Below are 21,505 nucleotides of genomic sequence, written 5' to 3' on the forward strand. Positions count from 1 at the left end.
TCGTCAACTTATCTAGACAAAAACGCATCGCGAACTGATTTCTAGTACTCATATTGCGTGAGTAAACAAAAAATCGTTTACGGAATGCAATTGTACAGAATGACGTGTTATAGAATGCAATTGTTAGATTCCTAATGTCAGTTCATTTATCGTCCGTTTGCTTTGTAAATTGTAGAAAGCACATATTTGACCTTTTCCTGAATTGATTTCGAACAAAAGAAATCTTCGAATTTCTATTAGCTGAAGTGGTTATTAAATAGACTATTTTGTTGGTAAAAAAGTTGAAAGCTAAGTATTTTTAGTAGAAAAATAGTAAAAAAACAAAAAGTTAAAAGAAAAAATGTAAATGAGAAACAAAAATATGTACAAAATCAAAAGAAAATAGAATAAAATAATTATTTGAAGATAAATAACAAACATATGGCGTTTATAACGTTAAAATTTAAGAATTCTTCATCCCTGTATTAGCTTATATAGATTTAGTACATTGGTACCAGATATTTTTAGAAGCACTTGGTAATCCCTAAAAAGTGTTTGCCTCCTAGAATCTCTCTCGCAGCCATGCTATAGTTGACTTTTTTAGGTCCTCTGCTACACGGTCTGCAACTTTATTACCCAATAAATAGCCACATTATATGCAAGCGTCCCTTAACTGTCGCATGTCCAGTAAGGACGCACATATTTTTATTGCACTTCTATGGAGCCAAGTATTTTGTAGCTCGTTCTTTCCTGACAAGTTCATCAGTTCTTTTATTGTTGTGTATTCCTTCCATGAACTGTAACTCATATCAGTGTATCACTGTTATGTTTCACCAATCTGTCGAGATCTTCTCAGCATTTTCTTGGAATCTAACTTGGGTATTCAAAGAGCACCCATAGAAGCTTAACTATCTGTACATATACTTGATCCACTTAAAACGAACAGTACATCAGAAATGCCTCCTTCCCGGCTTCTTTTTAAAGTCTATGCAGCACAAATTATTAAGGAATCTCTGGAAGAACGCCAGAGGATGTCAAAATCAATGGAATTGAGATCAATAACCTAAGATGCGCAGATAATATTGTGGTATGGGCTGAATCGGAAGAACATCTACAGACACAAATTAATGTCTGCCAGAATCAAGTGTCAGAATGAAACTAGAAGTAAACTCTGCAATAAGTAAAACTTCGGTTTTTGGCCTACATGCAAAACAGCGCAAAAAAGTCATCCAAAAAGTTCACAGCTACATAAATCTAGGAAGAGAAAAAACACATAATTGGACTACTCAAAACGGATAAGACGGGTAAGACCGGTTTCTTTAACATGATAAAATTTATATTCCATTCAAAGTTGGTCATCGTTTGGTCCTTACTGCTGTATGGATGTGAAACGTGGATGATGAAACAAAAAGATTTAAAAAAGTTACAAGCATTTGAAATGTGGCTCAACAGACGTATACTACGAATCGGTCAAACCAGTAGAATGCCAAACGTAGAAATCTTAAGTAAAACGAAAACGTAGCCTTAACTATTCTGAACTATTATGGGAAAAACCGCTTAACTCGGTCATATCACACACCACACTGAGTATTTACGGATAAAAAAAAGATTTATTTTTGATTATTATCATCATCGGCCGTTTTTTTGTCCACTGCTAACCATAGGCTTCCATAAATAATTAAATTCTGTCAGATCTTGAGCACCCTGAATCCAGTTGTGCTGGATGCGCTTGATGCCGTCTGACTACCTTGTTGGAAGACATCCTCGATTTCGATAAGTATCGTATATACGTGTAGCAATAATCATAAACAATATTAATTGTATCGGTCTTGTGAACAAGTAACTTGCGAACTAAACGATTTGAGGATTAAAAGCTCACTGACAATATTATAAGTTTCAAGGTAATTTTTGGATTGTCTCAAATTTGTATTACACACAATCTAAGATCAATAAGTGATTTTGATACATTTCACGACGTCAAGAGCAGTCGCCTCTTAAAGAGTACAATAACTAATACAAATTTTATTTTAAATCTAAAAATACACAGGTTCTTATTGTAGTATGTGGTATACATATAATTAGACCTCTCTCTCATCCCCAAAAATTTAGACCCATAATCTTACTTTTATTTATTCATGGTTTTTAGATGAGTACTAAGTGTATGTTAAGTTTTTCTATTTTCTGAGAGAGTAGTGCTGTTTCTATTTTCTATGATGCACAACTTTCAATATTTTCATAATATAGATTTTCAGCTAACGGTTTTACTTAGATTCATACTGTTCTACCTTTTAGGCTTCGCTAATTTTTACTTTTAAATCTGTGTTTCTATCCGTTATGAGAATATCATCGCCAGCATATCCCCTTAGATTAAGATATTTTTATACACCGGTAGATTAAACATTAAACAGATTACTAGACATGAGAACCTGGAGAAGACCGACGTGGGATCGGTAAACTTGGAGGCATAGTCTGAAGGAGACCAAGGCTTGATTTGGGCTGCAGCGCCATTGGTGAGAGAGACAGATTGAACAATTTTGGAAATAATTCCGTTTCTCGATATACTTTTATTTTGCTTTAAGTTGAGGCAATCTACAACTTTGTAGTTCATTGTTTTACGGCGCATATCGTATGTTATATTAGTAATATAGTATTTTATTACATATTAGTTGTTAATTCATTTACTAATAACAATTCAATTATTTCAATTTGAATAGCAAGTCAAATACCGCAAAAAGTAGCTATAAATATTACTTAAAATAATTTTTGATTCAATTACAAGAACATAGATTGTTTATGATTAGCAAGAATAAACATTTTATTTATTACATTCTAAACCATATAAATATTAATTTAATAAATTTTAAAATCATTTCAATTTTTTAAAAAATATATTGTTTATTAATATTATATAACTGAAAATACATATAAAATTTAAAATTAATAGCAAACTAAAATCCCTTTATTTTTATCTGGATAGAGAGAGACATGATTAGAAATTAAATAAATATTAGGAATACACACCATTTGCTTAATGGTGTTTTTATTTAATGTTGTTTAAATATTTAAAAATTACCTTTTTAACTGGATTTAACTAGAGCTTTTAGTTTTTTGTTAAACCTAATATAATTTATTTACTATTTTCCGTATACAGTAAAATTGCTTTTAAAACTATTAACATTAGTCCAGTCATCAGAGACTTAAGTCGTCAAACAAGTTAAATTCTGCTAAGAATATCAATTTTGGGACTGAAAAAAAAACTTCTGACAAAAAAACATTTTGCCACCCCACCCCTGGTCTTGCACCTAAAATCCCCCCGGTGAAAAATGATAAACAATTGATTTACCCAAAATCTGTATACAGTGGAAAAACAGTTTAACACAAAAAATGCACTTTTCCTGTCGAATGAACCATTCTCCCAGAAATAAAAAACAATTGACTTTTGCGGCATAATGTAAAAATTTAGTACGAAAGCTTTCATTTTTAAACGCATTTTGATTTTTGTCAATAGGATACTCTGATCAAAAGATATCCAATTTTTATCGTCGAGTTGATACAAAATTTATTTAAAAAATTGATTTCACGAGCGTAACTGACATTAAAGGTCATCATAGAAAAAGTGCTAATAAACATTTGTGTTCAAAATTATCTCAGCTACATTTCTTATTTGAAATATTTTTTCTTAAGTGTATATTTTCTTGGTAGATCGATGTTTTTCGTTCCCCCTCCTTACGAGGAGACTTGTATGGGGAAGTCCAGAAATAGGAGTAGCAAACTTTTGCGCACCTTTGGGATCCCAAAATGATTCGTTCGTATGATTTTCAAAAGTTTAGTGACCTCTTCATCTCTAACAAACTAAAATTTAAAAAGTAGGTTACAAAAATTTGTAATTTATAAAATACTAACAGCTTTTGTTTTTTTTTCTGCTTCTGAAGTTCAATATTCAATCTGTTCCAGACTACTAAATACTAGAATTGGTATTTTATTTGTTTATATTAATAGTTTTACAGATCAGATATAAATACAATAAAATATTGAATATATATATATATATATATATATATATATATATATATATATATATATATATATATATATATATTATTATGGATACCTACAAATACTTAGAAACATGGATAACATAAAATGTAGACCAAACCAAAAAAATTTAGACACGTATTGAAATAGCATGTGCATCATTCGTTAAACTTAAAAAGTTTCTTTGTTGTCGGGATATAAGATTAGGACTAAGCCTAAGAATGCTTCGGTGTTACGTATTAAATACTCTTCTTTATGGACTAATAATATACCTAAGGGGACAGATTGATACAGTACTGTCAAGACAAAGATCTAGTCATAACGAATACTTGGTATAAGTTACCACCCAGGAGGCTTTACACATGGAAGTCGCCTTTAGACGGACATCAGGGCATTATAAGGAACCAAATAGATTATGTGACAATTAATAGAAGGTACAGGAATGCTATTACTAAGGTATCTGCATTACCTGGAGCAGACATAGGATCCGACCACAATCCCTTAGTAGCAAATATCAAACTGAGGCTCGCTACAGCTAAAAGAAAACACCAGAAGGCATCAGTAAACATTAGAAAACTCAAAAACAATGAAACAAATGAAGCGTACACAGAGGAAATAAACAATAGGTTCTCTAATATGGCAACTGAGAATGATGTTGAAAAGTCATGGACCACCATAAAAGAATCATTTGATGAGCTGAACAACACTTTTCTACTCGAGAGTAAAACAACTACCAAGAATGAGTGGATGACAGAAGAAATATTAGAGATGATGGAACAACGCAGGCAGTGTAAGATCAGGCAGGACGAAGTAGGGTACCGAAATATACACAGTCAAATTCGTAAAGAAATTATAGCGGCGAAGGAGATCTGGATGACTACACTTTGCGCCGAGGCTGAAAGCCTATATAAACTCGGCGACAGCTTCAATCTTCACAAGAAAATTAAGGAAATTGCTGGTGTCTTCAAGAAAAAACAAGTCACTGGTATACATAATGACCAAAATGAATTAATAACGGACCCTAGCGATATACTTAATACTTGGAAAATGTACACAGCCAATTTGTTCAATGATGACAGAACACAAAAACCACCACAACTGGGAGACCATTTGTATGGCCCAAGTATTTTGAAAGCTGAAATTGTACACGCTATCAAACTATTAAAAAGTAACAAAACCCCAGGACCAGATGATATGTACGCAGAAACAATCAAGTTACTTAATGAAGAAAACCTAGACATTATTGTCAAGCTCTTTAACGACATCTACGATACGGGCCAGATTCCAAAAGATTGGCTTCGATCTACATTTATCGCCCTACCAAAAACACCACGTGCGAACTTCTGCAAAGACCACCGACTAATAAGCCTAATGAGTCACTTTTTGAAACTTTTCCTGAGAATACTTCACACTAGATTGTTTAAGAAATGTGAAGAGGTCAGTGGATGGAGTCAGTTTGGTTTCAAAAATGGACTTGGCACGAGAGAAGCGATCTTTAGTATGCAAACATTGATACAGAATTGTTTAGATCAAAGAAAGGATGTTTTTATCTGTTTCATCGATTACGAGAAAGCATTCGATAATGTAAAACATGAATTGATGATAAAATACCTACAAGAGTTGAGATTGGATGCAAAGGATATAAGAATCATTGCCAATCTGTATTGGAATCAGACAGCAACAGTACGTCTTCAAAATTCCAACGAAACAGAAGATTTCTCCATTAAAAAAGGAGTAAGGCAAGGTTGTATACTGTCTCCAATGCTATTTAATTTATACGTAGAAAAAGCCTTCGCAGAAGCAGTGGAAGACTCTAATAAGGGTATTAAAGTTAACGGCATATTTATTAATAACATCAGGTATGCCGATGATACAGCCATAGTGGCAGATAACATCGAAGATCTTCAATGTCTTTTGAATGATCTAACTCTTGCAAGTGAAGCTCGGGGTTTGAAAATAAATATCAAGAAGACAAAATCAATGATTATAAGTAGAAATGATTACCCCAACGCAAAGATATATGTCTCTGGAGAAGAAATCGAACAAGTCAGGCAATTCAAATACTTGGGATGTTTGCTGAATGAGGGTTGGGACCCCGAGAATGAAATAAAGAGCAGAGTTGAACAAGCCAGAAATGCTTTTTTGAGGCTTCGTAAGTTTCTGACTGATCGCAAATTGGACTTCAACCTCCGATACAAGATGCTTAAGTGTTACGTGTGGCCTGTTCTCCTGTACGGAATGGAAGCATGGACGTTAAAGGCCAGTTCCATTAACAAACTTGAAGTGTTCGAAATGTGGTGCCTGCGTCGAATGCTCAGAATATCATGGACGGACAGGGTCAGAAATGAGGAAGTACTCAGAAGAGCGGGCTTACAGGATAGGGAACTTTTTAATTATGTAAAAAGTAAGAAGACTGCATACTTGGGGCACATTATACGAGGAGAACGATACACTTTTCAGCAACTGATACTCGAAGGGAAAATAGAGGGTAGGAGAGGTCTCGGACGTAAAAAAATGTCATGGCTGCGCAATATTCGACAATGGACAGGAATCCACAGCTATGAAATGCTTCGCAATGCTGCTAAAAACAGAATTATTTAACATCTCACCTGACAAGACGATGTACGGTGGACGCCTACGCAGAAATGCATGGCACCTTAAGAAGAAGAATATACCTAATATCATGGACTAAAAGAATATCAAACGTGGAAGTTACTAGAAGAATAGGAAATAAAGCTAAAATAATAGTGGCTATCAAAAGAAGAAAACTTGAGTACTTAGGCCATGTTATGAGAGGGCAACGATACCCATTATTGAAGCTTACTATGCAAGGCAAATTTCGAGGAAAGCGAAATGTAGAAAGACGAAGAATGTCGTGGCTTAGGAACTTGAGAGAATGGTTTGAATGTAGTAGTGCAGAATTATTTAGAGCGGTAGTCAACAGGGTTCACGTAGCCATGATGATTTCCAATATTCGATAGAAGATGGAAATTAAAGAAGAAGTAGACACAAATATTCACAAATTAGTCTCATAAAAATTATATAGAATTGCTTCTATACTTGCCAATTAGTCAGTATGGATTTACATCAGCTACTGTTTTATTATTTTTATATAGATTACTATTTATACAATCAAGTGATAAAAGCGAAATAATTATTGACTTTGATAAGAAAACGAAACTTTGCATCTGAGAATATATTAACTACTACATTTTTTTTGAATATACTTATTGAGACACAATATTTTTATCAATTTCCATATTTTTTCTTCATAATTTGCAACGACATTTCTAAAAGAGCCTAAAAATAAATTACAAACTATGATTATAGTTCTGACGACAAGTGTTCTTGTAAAGTTGATTTCATGTAATCAAATGAATTCATCATCATAACTGTTCATTCATGAATCATAATCAATTCCTTATTAAAGTTGTAAAGTCTTTTACTTTAAAATGTGGATAATATATCTGAGTTGTCATGGCAAGTGAGTCAAATAAATTTAATGTGTTTTATGTGCAATGCAATGCAAATATTATAATTCAGTAATTGTTAACTAAGTACTTTAAAATATTTTTAAAACATTTTTTCCCAAAACCCAAAACTCTAATATTGGGTAGTTCCTAATCTGCTTCCAACCACGTCCTGACGTCTACGATACATGCTTAAGGAAAGATTTTGAAAAATTTTTCATCTAGGTTATTCCAAAGTTTAACCGGAAGTTGCTCCAAGCCCTCCAAGTTGTTGAACCAGTTTGGTTGACATCGTAATTGCCTCCCAAGTATGTCCTAGATATGTTCTAAGAGATTATTGACCAGACGATTGTTTCAAAGCCAAGAGATAATCTCGATCTAGTCGATGATCCTGATCTAACAAAAAACGTTGGTAAATATAAAGAACAAAAGGCCCTACATTATTCTGAAAAATACTGAACAGTAAGATTCAACAAATCCATCCGTGCTGTTAATGAAATGTTTCCCTAAAAACCCGAACTCATCTATCACTTATATGGATGCAAAAGCGTCACTCATCGGTCCGCAGATCTTATTTCCAATCGGCTTATTTCCAATTCACATGCTTATGGCCAAAATTTAACCATATTCTACTATGAATTTTGGTTAACGCTGGACCTCATACTGTAACGCCACAATGTAAATTTTCTTCCAGAAAACTGTTTTCAGGCTTACTTGGTTACAGTAAAATTAAGGATTAATAATAGTGTAGTAAAAATACTAAAATTAAAAAGGGAATAATTAAAATAAGATTTCCAGTAGAAATATTTTTATTTTATTATTTACATAAATAAATAGCAGTATCGTAATTGCCAACAAATCACCCTTTTGAATGATAATAAAAAACATAAATGTTTAAATAAAATGTTCTTACAATACACAACTGTTCATATTATATGTTCTTAAATGCGATTTATAGAGCAAAAAAGTTTAGTTGTATATCCGGCAACCCTGTAATTTGTCGGACCGGCATTTACGAAATATTGGCACAAAAACTGTCGACTTGTTTTGAATAAATTGTATAAGCAGATACTTACGTATTTTATGCACTGGCACTGAATTTAATTGAGGTATCTATTTAATAGATATATAGTTAATTGAAATCTGCTTCTATTTGAGAAGCGTGAAAAGGATTTACTTGTTTCTAGTTGAATAACCAAAGAGAGAGTTTTGATTAGCGTGCTTCTATTTGAGAGGACAAAGACGAAGTAACTTAAGGGTAGTTTGGTTTTATTGTGAAAAACTGACAGGTACAGGGGATACGAAACAGCTTGAAAAAGGCATTCCGTGCTGATCGTATGTCTTTAATTTAATGAGATGGGAAATTGAAATACCTAGTTTTAACTATTATTGTTTAGTTATTGAACAAACTATTGTAGAAAAGGCAATTAATTTCATACAGGGGGTGTGGCACGGTTTCCGTCTTGCACAGCTCTTCTGGTATTCTTACCAGTTATTATGTACCATTTAACCATTCGCGATATTAATGTATGGTACACATCGAATGTTTTATCTATTCAGCGAAAACTTTAACTTTCTTCGTGCAACACAACGACTTGATCATATTCCTCAGGTGTTACATTTCTGGATTCTCGTTGCATCTTACTAGTTTTAACAAAAATATTCCGAAATGCGTAAAAATAAAACCTTATAGTGACTATTTACCATTACCATAAAACCATGAAGTCGATTTACCATTAACGAAATTGAAAAAAAAAATAACTGCTACAGATAAAAATTGAACAGTAAAAAATTATCAATGTTTTTTAAAACGTCTTTTGTTGTAAAAAGGAAAATAATATAAAATACTATCAAAATATAATAAAATACTATACATTTTATTTAAATTGGCGACAATTTGTTAATAAAAATTATTTGGTATGTTAATTTCTAGTAGCAGCGTATTTATATTTTACAAAAGTTATTTTCTTGTGAAAAAATAAAGAGTTGAAAATAAGCACATGGAACATAAGAACCAAGCTCCAGGAAAAATGCTAGAAATAGGTAAAGAACTGAAAAAGTATAAAATAGATATTGCAGCACTGCAAGAATTACGTTGGGAGGGACAAGGACAGATTGATAAACACGACTTTACAATGTTATATTCAGGAGGAAAGAAGCAAGGGCAAAAAGGGGTGGGATTTATGATACTAAGGCACTTAAGAGAGAAAATTATAAATTTCAAGCCAATATGCGAAAGGCTGGTCTATGTAAGAGTCAACAACAAACCATTTAATATATCAGTGTTGAACTTATACACCCCTAAAGAAACACAATGTAGACGAAAAAGAAATCTTTTATGATAGGGTCGAAGAGAAGATAGAAAAAATATCCAAAGAAGATGTTATATTTGTACTAGGACCTCATTGGCTAGATTGGAAAAGAGGACTTTTTACAACAAATTCCAGGAACGCATACAATACATGAAAACGTGACTGACAATGGGCAAAGACTACGTAACCTAGTAACAAGAACAAATTTGTTATAAGCTCAACAAAATTTGAACACCCTAAAATACATAAGATAACATGGAGGTCACCAGATCAGAAAATATACAATCAGATTGATCACATATTGATTAATAAACGAAAGCAATCGTCAATAAAAGATGTAAAAACATTTAGAGATGCGTGAGCAGATTCAGATCACTACATGGTCATAGCCACTATAAGACAATAAGTTAAAATTGAAACAAAACTGAAAAACCAACATAAAAAGTGAAATGTCAATAAAATGAGTAATGAAGAAGTAGGAAAAAATATGAAGAAGTAGTTACAGTTCAAATAAAAAAAAAATAAGGCAGAATATATAAACACAGAATGGGAGACGATCAAAAAATCAATAGAAGAAGGTGCAAATATGCAGGTAGGTAAAAGTCAGGATAAAACAAAAAACGGATGGTATAACCAAGACTAGAGAGAAGTAACAGGAAAAAAGTGCAAGCCAGAATTAAATAGCTAAAAACAGATAAAGAGGAAGACAGAGAAGAATATGAAAAATTAAGAAAGAATGCTAAGAAAGTGATGAGGAAAAATAAAAGAAGATGAGTAGACGAAAAAATGCAGGAAATAGAGCACGAAAGAACAAACACAACTACGGAAAATTTAAGTAAGGAGGGATTACTACAGAGAGCTCTTGATGGAGGAAACAACAGGAGAAGAAATTAATAATGAGGAGGAAACGATGCACGAAGAAGAAGCAGATAAAGTCAGATGAAGTAGACATCGAAATTTCAAAAGAACCAACTTTAGAGGAATTAGAGGAAGTAATACAGAGAAGCAAAAATGGAAAAGTCCCTGGTAAAGATGGAATTAATATGGAACTAATAAAATACGGAGGAAGGGAGCCGAGAGGAAAAATACTGACACTATTGAAAAATATATGGAAAGAAGAAAAATGCCAGGGAACTGGCAGGGATCTTCCAGGGCAGATCATAACAATAGAAAAAAAGGAGGACCAACAAATTTGTGAAAATGATAGAGGAATAATGTTACTAAATACAACATATAAAATATTGACATCAATAATAAAAAGGAGGTTATCAAAGATCACAAAGAAGACAGGGGGACAGTACCAATGTGGATTCACAGAAGGAATATCTACAATAGATGCAATACACACAATAAAACAAATAATGAAAAAAGCAAATGAATATAAATTAGAATTGGAAATGTTATTTATACTCTTCAATTCGATTAAAAGGAAAGGATTATTGATATCACTTAAAAAATTAAAAATTCCACATAAACTCTAAAAAATTACAAAAATTAACATAAAGATAGAAAGAGGAGAGAGAGAAGGAGATTCCTTACCAACAACGCTATTTAATCTAGCCTTAGAATATGTACTACGAAATATAAATAAAGGAAATCTAAGACCAAGAGGTGGTCAAATAATCGCATATGCAAAAATATTAAAATTTGGGAAAAAGCCAATGAAAGAAAAAATCACAATACCTAGGAGTTACAATAAGTAAAACTGGAGAAAGAAAATCCGAAATAAAAGAAAAAATATTAGCAGCGAATAAAGCTTTGCAAACAAAAGATTACTTAAAAGCAAAACACAGACTAAGAAAACTAAGATGAACATTTATAACACCATAATTATGCCAATATTATTATATTCAGGAGAAATAATAACGATGATCAAAAAAGATGAAAAAGACTTAAGAATAGCATAGAGAAAGATTATGAGGACCATACTGGGACCAATCAGAACAGAGCAAAATGAATATGGCAGCAGAACAAATGCAGAGATGCAAATAAAGAAAGAACTTAAGGAAGACATCTTGACTAAAATAAACCAATGCAGAGTTAGATGGTTAGGTCATATTTGGCGAGCAGGAGATGAAGCAGCGACATACGCAATGATAGAATGGAATCCAGGAGGAAAATCATTTTGCCGGGTATCTCCTGTTAGCATTGGAAGCTTTTGTGGTAACTTTATTACACCTTTTATAATATTACTAATAAACTTAATCTTTTCAATAATGTTGATTAAAGTAAAAATTAAATTAAATTAATATCAAATTGTTGGTGTGTGATCTTATGATTTTGTTAGTTCTCGGCAAATACTTATTTTTTACATAACTTTTTTACATACTTTTTTTGAATTATATGTAAAATAAGCACATGGTTTTTTGCTGTATCCCCCTAAGAAAAAATCTAGTAGGAATAGATCAGAAGATCTAGCTAGCTACTCTCAACATCCTCGTCTGCAAATTCATGAATTAGGAAAATTATTACTTAGGTATTCACGTATATGTCGTGCATAATAAAGTGGGGCTCCATCTTGCTGGGGTTATAGCGAATTGTCTGGTAGCTGAGGATTTTGATGATATGGGTATAGAGCCGCAAGTAGGGGAATTATTCGCTGTTGAAGTGAACCAAAATACTTCTCATCGTTCAATGAACCGTCAAAAAAAATTTGCCACGAATTTGATTTCCAACTATTCCCACCCACACATTAACTGTTTGTGGATACTAAGTGTAAGGCTTCTCTTGTACTCAGGACCTACGCTTCTGCTTATTAACTGTACTCGTTAAGGAGAAGGTGGCCTAATCTGGGAAAAAAAATTTCCCTAGGAATTGCACATCATGATTACATCGATCCTTCAATAATTTACAAAATTCTTGTATGCGATCGAAATTATCTTCATTAAGTTCATGAATCACTTGCACTTTATATGGGTGCCAGTTATTCTTTTTTAGAGTATTTCAAACAGGTGTTTGACATATAGATTGCTTTAATGTAATTTGACAGGTAGCTTTACAAGGATGTTCTTGCACTGATAATATTACATCCAATTGTTGATATTTCATAACGCCTGGACAGCCCTTCGTATATTTGTTACCGACATTGCCAAATTTTGTAAATTTTGCTTCGACTTTACTCATCGTCGATTGTGTAAGAGGTCTATCGGTATATTTATTGTTAAATAAGTTACAAACCTCAGCTTGTGTACTGTGATAACTTTTTTAAAACACAGTTACTGTTTGATAGCTATATTATTTTAAAGTCGAGTTAGTGCAATTTAGTCCTAATGAGACTTGTTTTTATCTACTAAAAGATTTAAACCGATAAGGAGTAATTTTAACAAACGATTTACAGACAGCGGCGGAACGAAAATTAGATAAAAACCGTTTTTTAGTTATTATGAATTAATTTCTGGACATGTTGATGTTTCTGTGGACAACTGACATAAAAAAAATTTTATTCGTATATAAAAAGATGCGCTCTTTTCGATAATATTGTCAAAATAAGGTATTAACATTAAAAAAACATGATAACGACGTCATAACTCGAACAGTGATGACGTTATCAAAAATCTGAGTTCAGCAAAAAATGCTCCACTGAAAAATAAAACCTGTTTAAGCTGTTTTTGTCCAATCGCTAAATCAAGCCGTTAACGAATTTATTCCAACCTTTACGTGCTCACTGTATACATATATTTTTCTTAATTTGTATTTCATAACTACGTAGATTAATTTACTAAATTTATTTCACACTTAGTTAGAATATAGTTTATTTATTTCTTACACCTTTTCGAGGTTTATTTAGAAATGTCTTTAGAGTTGTTTCCGCTCCTTTTTATATTCGTATTGGTTAAAGTATAAAGTATATATTATGTATATATATTGTTTTGATGTATTGTTTGTTTGAATGATGAGCAATGAGTATTTTTAATAATATAATATATAAAGTTTTTATCGCGGTTCTCAAAGAATTAGTTTGTAAGTACTTTTAAATTATCTTTATTATATCTATTATGAAACACACATATATGTCTAACCTAGGCAATGTAAATTTAAAATAAACTATCTTTAAATTGAAATTCTTATGAAACTAATTAAATTCTATAGACAATGTAAAATCTAAACAAACTATCTACAAAATTGAAATTGTTATGACACTAACTAAATTATATGAACCAAATTTTGTACCTTTCTGTCACTGAATGCCTAAATGAACTGTTTTCCACTATATAGATTATAATCACCACTCAAATGTCTCCTTCTCAGCTTCGGTTATCCTTGTTTTTGTGAAATTACTTTTTCCAATTATCAGCTTCCACCAATTTAAGATATTTTTCTTCACAGCATTTATAAACCACCAAGCAAACCAGCAAACAGCATTTATTTTTATTCTTCTTTTCAATATATCAATATCCAATCACCAAAATATCATTTAATTTTAATATTCAATTAATACTTCTTCCATTATCATCATTTATACATAACATAATTTTTAATCTTCAATATTATTTTCTTTATACTGTTTCTTAATATTGATTTAACTAACTATATTGAACAATTGTAACTGATTGACTGCCTCTAACTAATTTTCATACTAAAAAACTCATAACTGATTGACTAACTGAATGGACTTTCTTACTAAACTTTCTGACTGACTGATTGACTTCAAATCACCGGGTATTTATATCTTTTTGGATGTTCCAGAACCATCTGGTAAGAAATCATGTTCCATTTGTTCTATTAAATACATGTCTGAATTTTCTGGAACAAACAATTTCGCCAACAAGGCCATCTCCAGTGATCTAGAGAATTCCATACTTTTCTATTAATAATTTTGTTGACATTTAGGCTTTTCAGATCAGAATAAACACTTAAATCAGTAAATATATATAAATTAAACATTTTAAACTAACATTATTATTATAACCCCACTTTATATTCGTAATTATTCTTAAACGTCACTTCAGAGTATGTATATCTGGTTTGCCTAGTCACATGGCTCACTTAAATATATTTACAACATTAAAATACAACTTTTTACAATTATTATATGCTAATTTCTTAAAAATGCCCTCACATAAATATATTTTTATAAATTCTCTAGTATTATCTTCTTAAAATAACCAAATACTTGTTATATCTAATATTATCCAGTATACAACTTACAAATTATTTTCTATCACTATTTCATTTCTCCCATATCATATCAATATATATATATATATATATATATATATATATATATATATATATATATATATATATATATATATATATATATATATAAAGTATCGATTAAAGTATTTAAAAACAGTAGCCCACATTTTTTTTGTAAAGTATTGTTGTTTTTTTTTTTCGTTTTTACGTATATTTTTGGCGAGTTTACTTTTCTTACAACCTCACCTATTATCTTTAACTTCCGGTAACGGTACATTTGAAACATAAGGTATATCAGTGTCCTGAGTCTATTTCTTATGTTATGCTTACTAGTTCCTTGTAAGAGACTTATTGACAATCGATTAGAAGACAAATGTAAACGTAAACTTGAAATTTTTAATTCGATACAATTTAAGAAGTTGATTTGATCAAGGCATGATATGACAAGTTAAATAAGTTGTTATTAATGTAAATAAGATTTCTTAATTACTAATGAGAGTTATATGGTGTTCGGATCAAGGCTTGTTTCTGGCCTGAGATGGTACTTTTAAGATCTGAACCGAAATATTGAAGTTCTGTGGTACTAAGGCAGAACCAGATATGTCTAAATAATAAATTATTCAGGAAACCAATTTTAAAGTTTTTTTTTTTTTATTTAGAAAATCGCATCGACCAAATGGCCATTAGCGAAAAATTAGTGGATTACATTAGGTACAATTACTTCAATACAATTTGGTTTATTAAATATTGTGGTACTTATTAATGTCTTTCAAGAAATTCAGAGTATTGTTAAAGTTACAGTCTGCACCTAGAGCTTCTATAAGTGTTCCTGGTATCTTGTTATTGCTTCGTTGTTGATCGTAGAGGGGACATTCACATAGTAGGTGCATTATTGTTAGTGTCGTATTACACGTTTCACATCGCGGCGGTTCGCACTTTTTAATTAAGTAATCATGCGTTAACCTAGTATGTCCGAGTCTGAGGCGCGTTACTATTATTTCTTGGCTTCTTGACTTAGGTAACACATTCCATGCCTCTATGCTGGGTTTCACTTGTTTTAATTTCGAATTCGACACATTCCATTTATTTTTCCACGCACTTAAGATTGATTTTTTTATATAAGGTTTTATGTCCGTTGATACTGATGTGTTTACGATCTCGGAAACGTCACTCACTATCGCGTCTTTCGCACTATGGTCAGCAGTTTCGTTGCCTTTTATTCCTATATGGGATGGGATCCAGATGAAATTTATCTCATTATGATTGATATAAGCCTGAAGAAGGATGTATGATCATATGTGTATGGAAGACATTCAGGTATGACAATATCAAACAGATGCAAATGGTCTTTTATTCTTTTATAGAAAGGTTTATTAGAACGGTGATTTGCATTAAGGTTTGGGTAATTATCGGTAAAAGTATTTCTATAGACAGGATTTTTTGCATTATCTTTAATTTTTGTTGCATATGTTAGACTAAGGTAAGCTCTTCTATCATTTAACGACAATTCATTTGCTTCGCAAAGTAAACTTTCAATCGGTGTTGTACAAAAGGCTCCCAGGCATATTCTGAGTGCTGTGTTATGAATAGTATCGAGCTTTTTAAGTACCGATTTCGATGCTGAGTCGTAAGCTATAGCCGCGTAGTCTAGCTGTGATCGTATCATAGTTCTGTATATAATTAGCAATGTACTCCTGTCTGAACCCCAATTCTTGTGTGCTAGAATTTTTAGTAAATTTAATCTTCTGTAACATTTACATGCTAGATTATTGATATGTTCTTTCCAATTCAACTTTCTGTCAAAAGTAACTCCTAGCAATTTTAGCGAATCTTTTTGTTGTAGCGATTGGTTGTATAGATATAATGAGATTGGCGTACTGACTTTGTTTTTAGAAAATACTATATATTTAGTTTTAGTTGTTGAAAAGATAAATCCAGTTTCCTTTGACCATTGGTCAATATCTAACAAGAAACTCTGTGCAAGTTGTGAGAGGTTGTTTAAGTTTTGGCTTTGACCAAATATTACGAGATCGTCAGCATATAAGCGGCCTTTAAGTAGAAGTTTTAAATTTCGTAGAACATCATTTATGGCAATTATAAATAGCGTAGGACTTATAACAGATCCCTGAGGAATTCCATTTTCCAATTCCACTTTTGACGACAAATTACCATTTACTCTAACGGATATATCTTTTATATAAGAAGTTTTTTATAAATGCAAGGCAATGTCCTTGCTACGATTTCTAAATCGTACAGTAATCTGATGATACGGTGGCGCCAAGCTGTATCAAAGGCTCTTTCAATGTCGAAGAATATTCCAATACATTTTTGATTAAGGGAGAAGGCTTCATGTACACTGCTTTCTAGGTCTATAATATTGTCTAGAGTTGATCTATTTTGTCGGAAACCACTTTGTTCTGGAATAATAATATTTCGATCTTCAAGTGTCCAGAGGAGACAATTTTAAAGTTTGTAAGGTTATTGTAATTTTGATTTAGTTTATTTTATTATTTTGTTGTGAAGACAATATGTGTAACATATATATTTTTAAGAATTTTGTTAATTTTCTCTTCTTCTTCTTCTTTTTATATAGACATGACTCTGTCTGTTTTTCAATGTGCCTCCAGTAAGTTGTCATTCCATCGTTTGCGTGGTCTTCCTACTGATCGTTTTTCTATTGGGGAACCGTCTCTTGCCGTCTTTACTACTCTATTTATGATAATTCTCAAGATAATAGCCATGATAATTGCCAACTTTCGTCACGGAGAGGGCACGTAAAGAAGAAGAATGCTAAATTGTCTGGTTTTTTCTGTGGTAGACATTATGGTTAATATGTTTTCTATAGTTAGGCTGATTTTTATTTTTATAAAATTATAGAAAATAAGAATAATTTAATCCTCGACGGAATTATATCTATCATTATTTTGCTACATAAGTTTGTAACGTATAAAAAACGCTTTTACGTTCCAATATTTTTATTGTTTATTTAATTTGGCGAGATATCCCGTACAGTAGATTATTTTTCTGTCATCTATTCTCACAATAATTTTTAATAACCATTTTACAAATAATAAGTTGCGTTAGTCATATATCTTTTCTTTGAAATAGTATAAATAATGATGCCGTTTATTCTCCGACTCTTCTAGTCCAAATTCAACGTTTATTCAACGTAATATCCAAAACGGTTAACCCCAACAAGGTACATTTTTCGTCAATATAAATCTATCATAGGTACCTAACTTTTCGAATCTGATAAAAAATGTTATGTTAAATATATCTTTCTTTCTTATTTTTGTATTTCTCGTTTTTGTTTGTCTGGCATATGTCTTATTGTTCTTATTAACAGGCTATTAATTACGACTGATCTTCTGCAAATCTTCGCCACCCAAAATATCCTACAGTATCGGAATACTTAGTCATACATAATCCGATTAAAAGTGATAGCTATACAAGTTGTCAACTTCTTTCAATTTTTGGCTGACTAGTATTTAGGCTATAAACATGTAATTTTTATCTTTTTTATTATAGTTAAAATACTGCTGACTACGAGACTGGACTCAATTACTTGGATAATAATTATAAATTTACGTAACGTTTAATTTAATAGTAGTGCGTATATTATTATTTGATACAATTGACGTTTTCTTTGTCAATTCTGTAAGTTTAATCATGATTGAAGGTTTATTCTTCTTCTTCTAGTTTCATGACAGTAAACGATCGTTGGATATCATGTTGGCTACTAGATTTGCAATCGTAACTTTATTGACATCAGCTCTAAATAATGATTTAGTCGATATGTCGTACTACTGCCGTAGATTTTCAGCCATAATGTTCAGCTTGTTTTACCAGGACAACGTTAAACTTGGATTTATCCCTAAATAATTAGATATAAAAGTTCATACTTTTTAGGGTGTCTCATAATATGACGAAAGTATTCCAGCTTACGTCTCTTTATTTTATTGACTTGTGTTCAGTGGTGTTGTTTGGTTCGGACGCCTAAGGCTCTCCTCATTATATAACTCTGTCGACCCAGCTTATTCGTAGTAGTCATCTGTTTACCAACATCTCAAAGGTTTCCAAGTATTTAAGCATCGCCTTACTTCGGGTCCACGCTTTCACTCCATACAGTAACATTGGACATATATAACAGTATGGTCGAACTCGAATGTCAATACTAAGATCGTGGCTGCAAAATACGTTCCTAATTTTTACAGTAGTTCGGGCTTGTTCTATGCGGCTTTTAATTTCTATGGTTGGATCCTACCTGTCATTGATATTACTGTCGAAATAGACGATTTTCTCCACTCTGTCTAGTACGGCATCTCCGACTTTTTTACTGTCATCCTAGATATAATTTTTTTCCCCATTATCATATATTTAGTTTTCTTAACGTTAAGTTTTAATCCATACTTATCACAGATTCGTTTTATTTTGTTCAATAGATTTTGAACGTCTTCTCCGCAATGAGCCGGGACTAAGGTATCGTCGGCATATCTAATATTGTTTATGGTTACACCATTCAAAATAATACCTTTTGTTGTCTCCATTATGGCTTTCTTAAATATTTTTTTTAAATACAATTAAAGAGTAAACGCGATAGCATCCAGCCTTGTGTCACTGATAGTTCTTATTTAACTTTTATTCGTGACACTTGATAGTATAGGCTCTTCTACTTTCCAGTATAAATTTGTAATTATTCGTAAATCATTATCGTCCAATCTAGCTGTTTTCAATATTTCTAGCATTTTGTTATGTCGGACCTTATCAAAAGCTTTTTTAAAATCGATTACACAGATGTATACATTTTAATTTATATATCTGCATCTCTGGATCAGAACTCGAATACTGAACAAGGCTTCTCCCAAGTCACTCCTTAATCTGAATTAAGTAATGCTATTTATCTCCTCCAATATCGTTTATATTCTGCTATGTATTACTTAAAGGAAGATCTTGAAAACGTGACTCATCACACTTACTGTTCGATATGCACATTGCATGCATTTGCACGATATTTCTTTGGTATTGTGACAAATGCATCGAGCAAAAAGACAAAAGAGGGAATCTAATCGTTATGAAATGGCGACCAAAAAAGTGGCCTCTGATGGCGGACATATCCGGAAATGCGAATGCGCCAAATTTAAATTTTCCGACACTTATTAACAGTAGCTATAAAATAGTTTTCAGAATGTGTCTTAGACGAGAAAATTTTAATTAAATATTAACGATAACAGTCTAAAATGTGAAGCAATTGTTAAAAAACTTCAATATAAATAAGATTTCATGTGACAGTTGGGACAAATAATAACATAACCCAACTAAATTTGATTTATTAAACAAGGAAAGACTCTCTTTCCTTGTTTAATTTGGCCTCTCAAGATGGCACTTCCTGTCTAACAATATTTTTGCCCCCACTACCTTTACATTCCCTCTTTTGTCTTTTTGCTCGATGGACAAATGTCGACTTAAGCCAATTAGTTTATAATATCACAGTGTCATAAATTCTGTTAAGAGACCACACAATTCTTTAATTCCATTTTCATCGGGACCAAGTGCTTTTCCATTTTTTGCCGTTTGTATTACACATATAACTTCACTTTCTGTTATGGATGGATCTGTTATAGCAATCATTGTTCTATTTTTTATCTTCAAATAATAATTCATCTTCAAATAATTCAAAAATGTAGTATTTCCATTATTTTAACTGTTCATTGATATCTAATATTCTGTGTCCGTTTTTGCCTTCTAAACTTTGGGATAGTTGTTTCCGTTTGTTTCCGGCGATCTCTACTAATTTCTTATGTAGATGAAATGTACTGTGTGTATGAAATGTACTGTGTGTCTTTTTTTGAGTATTTTTGAAAAATTTAAACGCAGAATGAAAGAATACATTATTACTGAGGGCCGAAAGTCCCTGAAAACTTCTATAATGTTTATTTTAATAAGTTACAGGGGTGAAAAAAAAAGAGAAAATTTAATGTGATTTTTAATTTTATATATCTCATTCAAAAAAACTTTTAGTTTATTCTAAGGGACTTTCGGTCCTCGGTAATAATGCAGTCTTTCATTCTGCGTTTAAATTTTTCAAAAATATTTGTTAGTTTTCTCAGGATTCGAAAAAAATGATTGCATTTAAAAAGCATTGGCCCGAAATTCTGCGCCTACGCTCTTAAGCATATTTCCTAGTAGCACAAATTGTTCTTAAGAAATCTGGCAAACATTCTAACTAGCCCTATACTCGTATTCCAAAATCTTCAAGGCCATTATTATAATTTACAATAATTAAAATTTTATCTTTTAGGTGAAACACTTGACAAAATACGGATCGAACCGCAAGACTTAAATGAAATATTTTCCGATGGTCCATATTTTGAAGGAAAAGGTAAGGAGAAGGTGATCTTTACAAGCTGCTATACGTCAAAATAACATTTTGTAAAAATGTACTGTAGAGTTGTATTCAGGAGTATCTATTTATTAGTTGACTATTGCTAAGTGTTAAAATATACATATTTCACACCATTAATCAACGGTTTAATTTAAAGTTAAATTTTTAATTTTAATAAATATATTTCG

The 21,505-nt window shown here is 31.7% G+C and overlaps 1 protein-coding gene across 1 annotated transcript in view; it reads left to right on the forward strand.

The window, feature by feature from the left end:
* The window catches only part of LOC140448456 (uncharacterized), a 108,673-nt gene that overhangs the window by 38,222 nt on the left and 48,946 nt on the right, over positions 1-21,505 (forward strand). Inside the window, exon 2 of the mRNA XM_072541534.1 lies at positions 21,234-21,314. Coding sequence (XP_072397635.1) covers positions 21,234-21,314 — 81 coding nt within the window. The remainder of the gene's footprint in view (positions 1-21,233; positions 21,315-21,505) is intronic.

This window comes from Diabrotica undecimpunctata, chromosome 8, assembly GCF_040954645.1.
Source record: "Diabrotica undecimpunctata isolate CICGRU chromosome 8, icDiaUnde3, whole genome shotgun sequence".
In the NCBI taxonomy this organism is placed as follows: domain Eukaryota; kingdom Metazoa; phylum Arthropoda; class Insecta; order Coleoptera; family Chrysomelidae; genus Diabrotica; species Diabrotica undecimpunctata.